General features: G+C 39.6%; 1 protein-coding gene across 1 annotated transcript; it reads right to left on the bottom strand.

The window, feature by feature from the left end:
• Positions 1-387: 387 nt before the first annotated feature.
• Positions 388-4889, bottom strand: LOC108990034 (GDSL esterase/lipase At4g10955-like). The gene is made up of 2 exons (XM_018963879.2): positions 4567-4889; positions 388-1637 (listed from the first exon to the last, which is right to left on the bottom strand). The coding sequence occupies exons 1-2, from the start codon at positions 4713-4715 to the stop codon at positions 611-613; spliced, it is 1176 nt and encodes a 391-aa protein (XP_018819424.2). The 5' UTR covers positions 4716-4889; the 3' UTR covers positions 388-610.
• Between the last annotated feature and the right edge of the window lie 7858 nt (positions 4890-12747).

Raw genomic sequence — 12747 nt, 5'->3', positions numbered from 1 at the left:
GGTCCGGTCCAGCTTCAAACCGAGACCGAACCACTGAACATCGGTTTCTTGAAATTTCCACCGCACGCCGACCGGTTCTCCACCTGTTCCGGCCGGTTCCTGACGCGGCCGGTCGGTTCGCGTCAGTGGCGGCCGGTGCTGTCGGTTTCTGTACAGCCCTAACTTGAACAACGCGATCTCATCATTAACATGGTTGAAAAATAGAAGTTGATGCGGAATATTGGACCAAAGATTTTGTGAATATAAGCTGGCCTATGTGAATTGTTAACATAGCACACAGTTTATGTAGTTGCTGCAGTCTTCTAGTTTACATAAGCACAACGGGATCATTTGGTATCAGAAACTGGCATCCCATATTGAACTCGTGAACTAAAAGGAAAGCAAGTATACTAGAAATTGCCAATTCGATACTCTCTCTTTTCACAATTCATATATCCAGGCAAGAAGGCAAACGTTTTCGCAACAAAAACAAGAAACCAATAAAGCCAGTATAAAAGTATATCAGGACATATTCACACCCCCTGAATGATAATGGTAATGTTTATTACGAATTAAAGTTTGTGCATAAGAAATGAATCATTGAGCAAACAAGGAAATCCTCGACCCTTTCCTATTGAAGCTTTTCCTGCGTTTGCCGTGGAGCTGGGAAGCTATACAAGGATTTCAGCTGCCGGCTCATGAGCTTGCTATTCTGGACAGCCAGTTGAAGGGGCAAGTCGTCTGACCACCATTGCTCTAACCCATGAGCCTCAAGAAACTTCTGTTTCCCTTTGGACATTACAAAGAGCTTTGCCGCCAAATGACCATTTGTAGGAGGCACATTCTCCTTGGATGCATTGTTTTCTTCTGTGCCATCAGGGTTTGTGTAAGAGCAACAAATATAGTCACTGTTGTTTACATACAAATGAGGCACCCATTTTCCAAATCCTACATCAGAATTCTTTGGCCCATATAAATGGGGTAAAAAATTCTTCAATCCGATACCCAGGGTCTTCTTGTCATCGTCACTGCTAATTTCAGTTATACTACTCGAAGGAAGCATTGATTTAAATCTCTTCCAAACAAATCCAGCCTTTTCTCCAATATTTTTCAAGCTCATAGCAAGTGAGACAGAAGGTGGATTGAATAAATGGGTGTCCACGTATATCCCTTCTTTGGCCAATGTTTTTCCCACTTGGAGTGCAAACCCAGCCCCTAAGGAATGGCCTGCAATACAGACATTGCTGCTTCCATACTTGTCAGCAACTGATTTCAGTGCCTCCAAGGCTATTTTGAACCTGACAGAGCCCTTCAAGGTTTCCCAAGCCAGGAAACGAAGGTCATCTTCAATATCCCTTCTGATTGTTGGGCTTTTGAGCAATGTTCCTCTAAGTGCTAAAACAGCCCTTGGAGCACCACTAGGCCTGACGATTACCAAGTCAGCCATGGCTGCAGTCCTATCCCATTCTAATATTGCTCCAAATATAGATCCATCTCTTTCATCAATTAAAGTTTGTGCTAGCCTGTACTTGAAAGGCACCCACCATTTTGGAGCAAGACAATTTTCTTCAGTTCTGTTCTCTTGTCTATCAAGTTCAAGCAAGTAAACTGCTTGTATGAAACAGGCAATGACCGTTCTTTTGTAATTCACATCCTTCCTGCGTACAATGCTCTATCAGCAGAATGCACAATGGTACACTAATTTATCAAAACATTAGAAAAATGACTAGAAGATCTAAGGCATCAAACTGCATATAATTGTTTGTACAATGAATTAAAAAGGGCTAGGAATATAAAACAGAAATTCCTATCCGTGATTCAAGAAAATAGATTAAAGCGAAATGGAAAGAGTATTTTCATCAATTACTATCCAGAAGTCCACATTTTCATTCTGTTGACTTTAGAAAGGTGGACGTTGACTAATACACACTAAGAATATAGACGGAGCTCATGATAATGGTGGATGTAGTTACCGCCTAAGGAGACCAAAGAACTAACGATTGAGAATCAAAAACGAAATTCGAGATAAGCCCCATCTCAAATCTGATGTACACGCACCCAAACTTGAGATAAGCCCCATCTCAAATCTGATGTACATGCACCCAAACTTCCCAAATGACCGACAACTTTTGAGGTCCGGTATCATGCCTGTAAAGATATCTTGCTACTTTCCTTTCTGAGCCGTTTTTCATCTTTTTTTTTTCTTTTTTTTTTTTTACTTTATTTCTCTCCTTTTGTTCTCAAGTATGAAAGTACTTCAAAAACCAGGACGCACGACTAGGGTGCAAAACATGACATAGCACGTATGTGTAACATGATAATGCATAAGCAACCTGCTAATCACCAAGCTATTGATCTCAATGAAACTGAAAATCGGATAATTGGACTTAAAAAGGTCCATCTCTAGGAATTTTCCATATTATAAGCACAACCCACTCTAAATTACAAATCACTTCATTCGGTTGCTGAGAATAAAGGTTAAAACCATTTTAATCAACTGCAAAAAAGAAACAAGGAGAATGTGTAGGTGTAGGTGTATGTGAAGAAGGTTAGCTTCAAGTATCTGGTGTAACTTTTACAGCTCTCTATAAACTCTGTATTACAATGTTATTTAGTCAAACCTAGTGTGTATCTAGATATTTTTCCATAACCAATGAGCTTATCAAATATCAAGTGATCCAGCGTTAAGAACTTCATAACAATAAAATTTTCAAGATTATAGTCTTTTATACTTTTAGGTAGGTGTGTGTATATAGAGCGTGAAACCTACCAAAGACAAGGTCTTTCGAACCGTTAAAATATAAAATAAATAATAAAACCTACCACTTCCTATCAGTTTAAACTTTTGGGATAAGTGGTAATTTCACATGGTATCAGAGTAAAGGTCCGAACTCTGACTTTACACTTTATCCTATTTAATTAAATATTTCACGTGTTAGGCCATCTACTGAGGGAGAGTCTGGCCCACACGTGAGGGAAAGTGTTAAGATATAAAAATAAATAATAAAATTTACCTCTCACATCAGCTTAAGTTTTTGGGACAAGTGGTAATGTCACATGGTATCAAAGCAGGGATCCTAAGTTTAAAACCCAACTCTACATTTTATCCCATTTAATTAAATAGACCACGTATTAAGCTATCCATTAAGGAAGAGTCTGGTCCACATGTGAGGGGGAATGTTAAGATATAAAATAAATAATAAAATATACTTCTTCCTATCAGTTTAAACTTTTGGGACAAATAGTAATTTCACACGAACCCACCACTATGAGTAAATCCCTAATACATGATCTCAACCGTCAGAATTAAGTATCATGTACAAGTAATGAAAGGAATAAAAATTTTATTCATCATCTTTACACCACACACCTACTTTTATTTTTTATTTTTTTTTTCCCCTTAGCATATGCATGTTGTAGGACTAATGAGTAAAAGAACTCTTATTCTAACAATGGTTAAAGCATTTGAATGAATTAAATAATATGTACGTATGTGTACACATTCTTAATGTACTTCATGGTGTCACAGTGGGGAGAGCCGTTAATTGAATAATAATAATAAATAAAAAAAACAATTAAAAAAACACTGCCCAGCTGTTATTTCAAATATAGGTATTTTTTTTTTTTTTTTTTTACAGAGCATTCGCCAAAATCCGAATCCTCTTTATTAAAGTCACCTCAAAGTTCAAACAAATCCAATACAGCCCATAGAATTCAAGTACTTTCCTAGATACTCTAGTAGGATCAAATTATGGGGCATCCAACTAATATTCAAGCCAATAGGATAAATTACCAAAAATACAATCGGAAATCAAATGCAGAAATTACTCCAGCCAAACCAACCAATCATAAGGTGCCACGTTATGACTGTACCAACTTTCCATAAGCAAATTGCTAGGTATCTGATGGGTGAAAAATACCCATAAAATCCACTCAATTCGAAACGGAAAGTCATGTGGCAAAGTAATAACAATCATACAATAATTATAAGAATAATGACCAACCCAAAATCTGTTTTGATGCAGATATGCGTGGTGTGGGTATAGGTAAAACGAGGAGTATACAAATGGAAAATCTCGCTACAAACCCTTGTAACTCAGAACCCAGATACCCAAACTATCATTCCTTATTTATCAATATTTTCATTATGAAACAGCATCGTTTGGCTAAGCAGTTGAAATTGATTTTGTTGAAAGTAGAATAAAATATTATTATAATATTATTTTTATTTTAAAATTTAAAAAAATTAAATTATTTATTATATTCAAATTTAAAAAAATTGTAACGATAAACCATCCAAAATGTTTTCTTCAGAAATACCGCAAAGTAAATCGTTCCAAAGCTAAAAGTTCCCGGCATCGAAGATTACCTTTTTTTAAAAAAAAAAAAAAAAACACGGAGAAACCTATACTGGCAAAATTGTGAAAACCATTTTTAAATTTCACATATTCCCCAAGATTCCGAGAGGGCTACTCTATTAATTCTCTGTTTTCGTCTCAAATCTTCGATTAAGTAAAATCTGGTAGGCAAAGGATGGGAAAAAGGGAATCTGTAGAGAAAGGATGGAGATTTGAAATGCGTACTAACCAACTGGAACTGATGAGGTCTCTCCAATTAGGAGCGGAAACATTGCGGGGTCCTGAAACATGGAAAGCGTAGGGATGAGCCTCTTCTTGTCCCTCCACCACCTCCTTTGCCATCTCCGCTGCCATCTCCTCCGCTCCACACTTTGCCATTGACCACCAACGAAACCACACTTCTTCTTCTTCTTCTTCTCAATTTCTTCCTCTTTCGTCTTTCTCTTAAGGGAGCCTTAAGCCTTTTGTTTGCTTTTATGTCAAAGGTTCTTCACGTCTACTTGGTATCAGATTCCATGTAGTGGTAAGTGGTTTGAAATTTAATTGCTTTAGATTTTCTAACGATATACTTGAAACGCCTGGGTATGTAGGTCTCTCTCAACGGTCATATCTCTTTGAAATCAGTTTACAACATGAAATTACTGGAATGCCCTTTAAGAAGTGGGTTATAGCTGGACGTACGTTTTTGTCTTTGTCCACCTTTTGAAAAACGAGGTTCTGGAAGATTTAAGATAAATGAAGGTTCGGGCGGTCGGCTATCAATGGGCATTGGTTCCCCAGCGACATCAGGGATCTTATGGCTGAGAGTGTGCATGAACCCGGGGGCATGTGTTATGAAATTATTAGGTATAATTCATTCTTAAAAATTAATTTACAAAAAAAAGATATTTAAGACTTTATAAACTATCAACTAATCTCATATTTAATCGATCTAAGATCGTAACAACTACCACGCTCTTAGGGATCTCGGTTAAGTCTCTAAACACTATATTCTCTATGCCAATGGTAGTGTGGTGGTGACCGAAATCTTGTTTCTCTCTTACTTGGTTCTCAATCAATGGTGGTCACAATGACCAATATGGTAAGGTGAGGTTAAGTGTTTAGGCTAGAATGGTTATATGGAGTAGTGGAAATGGTTGGAAAAGTGTATGGTTTCTTTGGTGAAAAGTGGTGCACGGCAATGGTGTGAGTATGGTTGGCGCCACTTGAGATTAGGGTTAGGGTTGTGTTTAGGGTTTTGGGAATTTGGATAAGGTGTGGTCGGTTAGGGTTGGCCGAACAAGGCTAGGGAGTGATTTTAGGAAGTTGTTCCTAGAATCTAGAAACTCAATTTGGAAAGAGTTGGCCGACTATGGGAGTGAGACTTGGTCAATTAAGGTTCCTAAATTATAGGAATCTTAATTAGACAAGAGGAGTGTTCAGCTTGGACTATTCAAATTTCGGCAGGCAAGGAGTGTCGAAATTTGAATTCAAATTCAAATGGATGGAGGGTTCGGCTAGGGCAACAAAGATGAAGCACACAACTTATGGAAAGTTGACTAACACAAGTGTTGGTCGACTTCTAAGGTTAAATGGATTTGGAAGAGCAAAATGTATAAAGAACCTCAAGAACAATGATGAACACTCAAGAATAAAAGTAAAACACTTATGAACTTGAATGAACAAAAGTATAAACAATATCAATCCAATATTTGATTCACGAATTGCACAAGAATTGAATAAACCTCATATATTGATAAACACAACTTGGATTCACGAATTGCACCAAGTTGCAAAGAAACAAGATAAATGAATTACACATATTCAATGAATTGCAAGGTGTAATCCTTTCTTTGGGATTCACAAATTTCACCCAAAAAGCTCAAGTGCAAATGCACCGTTGGTGATCTCTCAAACAATAGTTCTCTCTCTAAGAGTTTTGCCAAAAGATCCTGAAGCAAGTGAATGAAGTCCTATTTATAAGCAATACAATTTGAAAACCCTCAATAGGTTCCTTGAAAATAAATAAATTAAATAATAAAATAAATAAACATGATAGTGGCATGGACCAAACTTGGTTGTGGCATGCATGGCCCCATGGTGGGCTAGGTTGGTGCATGGTGGTCTTCGAGCTGGTCTATGGCTAGGTGGTGCGGCATGGCTTGCTGATGGTGAGCCATGTGGGTGCACTGCATGGCCCAGATTGGTGGCCTAGGCGCTGTCTGTAAGGCATGGGCTAGAGCCATGCGCTGGATGGCATGCCTGGTGGGCATGCCACTGGCCTGCTCTGCAAGGCACAGGCTGGAGTCATGCGCTGGATGGCATGCCGTAAGGCAAGCCACTAACCTCGCTGGTGTGCGGCAGGATGGTGGGCATGGGCGTGCACTAGCGTGCGCTGGCTGGGCTGGCCGTGCGGCACATGGATGTGCGCATGGCCTTGAGGCACATGGGCGTGCACAGGGCCACGAGGCCCATTAGCATGCACATGGGCCTGCGCACTGGAATGTGCGTGGGCGTGCGGTGCGCAATGCCATGCGCATGGGTTGTGCTGCGCGCATTGCCTCGCATGGGCGTGTGGCGCTTGGCTGTGCGCCTGGGCAGATCCCCACTAAGCTCGCTAGCCCGCATGCTGGGTGCCCCGTGAGTGCCAACGCGCGAGTCAAGGCATGCATGCATGCTGGGCGCCCCGTGCGTGACCCCCCACAAGCCAAGGCATAGTTGTGGGCTAGCCAATGTGTATGTTCCCACCATGACTAGGGTATGTGCAGCATCTCTAGAGGCAGCTCGACGTGGGGGTCTAACAATTCCGCAGTCGACGTCCATGGTGGTCCAGGCACTCACATGGGTTGGCTGTGCGCTAGGTCTTTCTTAACTCTGGACGAACATTGCCATGTCGGCATCACCTCCCGTGCCGCACAATTGTAACTGTGCCAACATGGACTACATACGTAAAGTGGCTCTGATACCATTTATTATGAACTCACTAGGTACAACTCACGATTGAAAACCGACTTACAAGGAAATGGTACTTAGGGGCTTATAAACCACCAACCAATCTCATACTTAGTTGATGTGGGATCGTAACACCATGTTAAGAGTGTGTTTGGATAGTGAGGAAAGTTGAGAAGAGTCATGAATAATAGTGAGTAGAGATTAAATGAGTTTATGGGTCCCATTAACATGAGTTTGAGATGTTTTGATGTATCTAAGTATGTTGAGTTATGTTTAATTTTTAATAGGAACTTTAAAAAATTATAGGTTCAATCAATGATTGATTTTATTAATAATAATGGTGAAATAATAATTTTATTTATATGTTGTAGTAATAAACGCAATTATTATGAGAGAATTCTCTCAACACCTTTAAAAATGAATTTTGCACATTATTTTTTTGAGCTAAATTTATTTAATTCAAAATTGATAAAAAAAATATTAAATAGCTAGCAATTATTCCTACAATATTCTCGTGCCCCCATTTTATTCCAAACTTTGGGTATATATTATGATGACAACACTTAGGTTGAGTTAAAATTCAATTTGAACTTTTTAATTTTTCATGTCGATACTTATTTAATTCAAAATTTTCAATTTATAATAAATATTTTCAATTCTAAAAACAAGTTTGCTCATTTAAAATTTTTCAAAAATGGAAATTATTTAATTTGAAATTTGTAAAAAAACTTCATCAATTATTATCAATTATGAAGACGGTATTTTCATGCTCCCCCATTATCAATTTTTGTACACCTAGTATTTTCATAAAAGTCCTAACAGTCAATATTGGATCTTCTATATCTATTTTCATCCAATTTCAACATCAGTTATATTTTCTATTTAACAAGCTTAATAATAAAAAATATTTATATTTAACGACTTAAGCCTTCAATTTCATAAACATGTTCCACGCTTATAAAAATGATCATAAAATACTATAAAAAATATTACAAGGGTCGTGGTGTCAGGCTTCCTAATATGTGTTGTACTCACCCCCCAACGCTGGTGGAGGTGCAATGCTATGATTGAATGATGGTGATGATTCTATCTCAACGAGACATGACGTGACCCTAGCGATTAATAATGTCAATGTAATCCCAGTGGGCTGGAATCTATGACACTAAATGGCAAAGACGAAGCATGCCACGCCGAGGAACTTGCTCTTGAACATTTTGACGAATCATGCCTAGCTAAGGAGCTCATACTCGGACTGAGGCATGGAGAAAGTCTAGGGGTGGGCAGTGGGGCCCCACACCCCTCTGCCTCACCCCCGTCCCCTCAACTCCCGCATGGGTGAGACGGGCATCCATGCCACAGATGCAGGGGGCGGGGGGAGGAGGGCAGGGGGCCCAGTCCGCATTTGAGGCCTCCGACAGAGGCGGAGGCCCAAGGGAGTCCATCCTTGCTACATGTCTCTCTCGCCCCGCTTATATATATTAATATATATATATAAGTTATTACATATGTATTTATATATATATATATATATAAAGCCCCTAGGCATGAAACAACGTCGTTTCATGCCTGAGGTTTTTTTAACTTAATAACAAATGACCAAATGACGTCATTTTGTTTGGCCATCTATTAAGACCCCCCCTCCCCTGCGACTCCCCCTCTCTGAGTCTCTCTCACTCTCTCATCTTCGTCTCCATACAACCGTAACTATCGTTGTTCCCACTACGTTGTCGACATCCGTCTAAATCTCTGTCATCGAAGGTAAGAATTTGCTCTCGTCTTCGAATTCATATTTTTTTTTGTTTTGAGTTGTGGAATGGAGATTTGAGGAACGATGTGGTTTAATCGAAGATGGAGGATGAGATTGTGTTTGTGAATTGTGTGCTGTAGAGATTCGATTATGCATATGTTTTGATGATTGATGTGTGTTCATTTTTGTGGGTGTGTGAATCTGTGATAGTGATTTTTGTGAGTTTGTGATGTGTTTTTATGATTGAATACGTGATACTGTGTCTGTGATGGTGATTTTGTGGGTTTCAAAATTCAGATTGAAACCCTAAATTAATATAGGGTTTCAAAATTTGGTGCATCTTGCTAGGGGTGCTACCCGCCCCATACGGGGCGGGGTAGCCCCCACCCCGCCCCCCGCACTCCGGGGGCGGGGGGCGGATGTGGGCAGGGGGTGAATAGACTCATCCGCCCCCCGCCCCCGGAGTGCGGGGGCGGGGGACCCCGTCCGGTTGACGGGGTGCGGGTGGAGGGGGTCCTCCGTCCGCACCCCCGCAGCAGTACTGGGCCTAAGGCCCAGAAGCGGTTTCTGGGCCTTTTTTGGCCCAGAAAACGCTGTAATGGGCCGAAAATGGCCCAAACAAATATATTTTGCATTTTTTTAAAAAGAAGAGTTCAAAAAAAAAAACACAATTTTATATAATTAAGACTAATGAAATACTACTATAGAGTATAGACTACAAGTTTACTACCTAATAAACTAATAAATAATAATAATAACTAAGCTATTACAAAAATAAAATGAAAAGTCTAACTGTCTAAGCAATTACAAATAAAAGTGTCCAATGGACATTGTATCAACATTATAAAATTACAAATAAAATATATAATACATACATCTGATAGACTAATTCAAAATTCAAAAATCTACGAAATTAATAATCAAAAAAAAAATGCGAGCGGTTTGGGTCTTTGACTGTGACATTTGGGGCGGCCGGATGGGTAGTCTTGAGGCTTGAGGCTTGAGGCTTGAGGCTTGAGCACATGTTCATATAGCAGTGGAGGTAGACATCGTCTGAGTCGTCTCATGTGTTGCTACAACAATCAATACTAAAATTAATACTGATGAAATTGAAATGAATATAAATAAATACTGATGAAATTGAAATGAATATAAATAAATCAAAATAATAAAATAAAAACAATAATTACCAGATGGTCCAGATCCAGACTGATCACCACCCTCTTCGTCAGTCTCTTTAAAATCTAACACATCCGGAACATAAATATCATTTCCCATCGTCCAACTCTGTGTGCATATCAATGCCTCCACAGTTGTAGGAGACAATGAACTACGGAAAGGATCTAATATGCGCCCTCCGGTACTAAAGGCAGACTCCGAGGCAACGGTGCTAATAGGGATGGCCAATATACAACGGGCAATCTCAGAAAGGATGGGATATTTCTTTGATGCTACCTTCCACCATCCTAAAATGTCAAAATCATCATCATCTTGAATAAGATCCGTTGACAAATAACTGTCTAACTCTGAAACCACCTCCGTAGATTGATGGACTAGTGTGGGATTATGTGCGAGGGTTTTCGTCCATGCCAATCTACGCTTCTTTGTTGCCCCGGTGTCTGGAGGAGGTGTTGGGATATGTGTAGGTGTAGTAGATGTAGTACCACCCTTAATTGCATTAAACTCATCATAAAATCTATGAAGGGTATCGCGGGCCATCTCACCAATAAGATCAGTCCAAGCCTGATCATACGCAAGTCCCAAACCATATAACATGCCAGAAATTTTTAGACGGGGATCAAGAATAGTAGCCACATATAACAAAATATTGAGTCTAGTCAAATCTCCCCAATACTTGTCAAATTTGACCCTCATGGTCAATGCCATCCCCCTCATCCTTAGATTGGAACCCCTACACATGTCGTCTAATTCTTCTTTCACCCTACATATTTGTTGACAAAATTCATAGCATGTAGGGTGCAAAGAAGCAGATAACTTCAACGTGACTTCATAAAACAAAATCAACAAATGTAGCAACTACCTCCCAATCATCATCATTAGGCAATCCTAAACTCCCGTGCTCATCAAAGTATTTGACATATTGAATGTCTTCATCACCCAATAATTGAAAGGCTTTTTTATATTCTTGGGCCGCCTCCAACATCAAGAAGGTTGAGTTCCATCTAGTGGGAACATCAGTACAAAGACCCCTCTTTGATGTTATGCCCACACTCTTCACAGCAATTTTGAATTTCGCCAATCTAGAAGGAGAAGACCTCACAAATTTCACAGCCAATCTAACTCGTGCAACCGAGTTATCAACATCTTTTAACCCCTCAGTCACAATTAGATTCAAGATATGTGCAGAACATCTAACATGCAAATATTCACCACCCAAGAATGTCTTATTTGCCTCTTTAAGATAAGTCTTCAGATATCCCAAGGCGACATCATTAGACGAGGCATTGTCAACCGAAACTGTCAAAACCCTACTCAACCCCCACTCCTTGATTGAGGCCTCTAAGGCCTTCCCAATTGTCTCACCCTTGTGATCAGTTATTTGACAAAACTTGATAATTTTTTTATGGAGAATCCAGTCAGAATCAATGAAATGGACAGTCAAAGACATATAATTAAAATTTTGGACTGAAGTCCAAGTATCGGTAGTGAGACAAACTACCAAACCCGCCAATTGGCCCCTCAAAACATCTTTATCTTTCCAGTACATCTTTTTAATATCTTTTGCCACAGTGTGGCGAGAAGGAAGCATAAATCTAGGTTCCAATTCTTGGACAAATTCTTGGAACCCTCTCCCATCCACAAACTGAAAAGGTAGCTCGTCTATGACAACCATACGAGCTAACTTCCTTCTACACTCATCAACATTATACTTTGTGAACCCCTTCAATGTTGAACCCCCACTACTCCCATCCGCCATTTTTTTTAGTCCAATTTCTAGTCTTGATTGACCCTTCTCCACTAAGGATCTTAATATTGGACTCTTCTTGCATTGTTCCTCTAAATGGGCTTTTAACTGGGATGTACCATGTTTCCTATAGTGACATCCATATATTTTCCCACAATAATTACATTTAGCTTGTGGGTTATTGGGGTCACCACCCTCTAGTTTGGTAAAATGAGACCAAACTACGGAAACAGGTTTCTGACTTTGTGTGGGCTTAGGGGCGGGGCAAGGTGTATTCCCACTCCCAGGGGTTGGAGTAGGGTTAGGTTGTGGGTCAGGGGTACTGGTAGGGGCAGGGGTACTGGTAGGGGTGGGAGAGCTATCAGTGAACTCTCTTTGAGAAGACATTCCTGATTCCACAACACAACAAAAAATAAAAAAATCAATCAACATACGACATAATTCCAAACATGCACTTATCAATCACGTACGACATAATTCCAAACATAAACCCCTAAATTGAGTTAGGGGTTTCAATTGAAACCCCTTAATTTTCAATTTTGGGGTTTCGGATTGAAACCCCCTCAATTGAGTTAGGGGTTTCAATTCAAACCCCTAAATTGAGTTAGGGGTTTCAATTGAAACCCCAAACTGATTTGGGGTTTCGGATTGAAACCCCCTAAATTGAAAATTAAGGGGTTTCAATCGAAACCCCTAACTCAATTTAGGGTTTCGGATTGAACCCCTAAATCAATTTAGGGGTTCAATCCGAAACCCTAAAATTTAGGGGTTTCGATTGAAACCCCTAAATTTGAAGCACAAATTTC

The sequence above is a fragment of the Juglans regia genome, chromosome 10 (assembly GCF_001411555.2).
Source record: "Juglans regia cultivar Chandler chromosome 10, Walnut 2.0, whole genome shotgun sequence".
NCBI lineage: Eukaryota > Viridiplantae > Streptophyta > Magnoliopsida > Fagales > Juglandaceae > Juglans > Juglans regia.
Note: the sequence above shows the minus strand (reverse complement) of the source record. Positions and strands in the feature narration are given on the sequence as shown.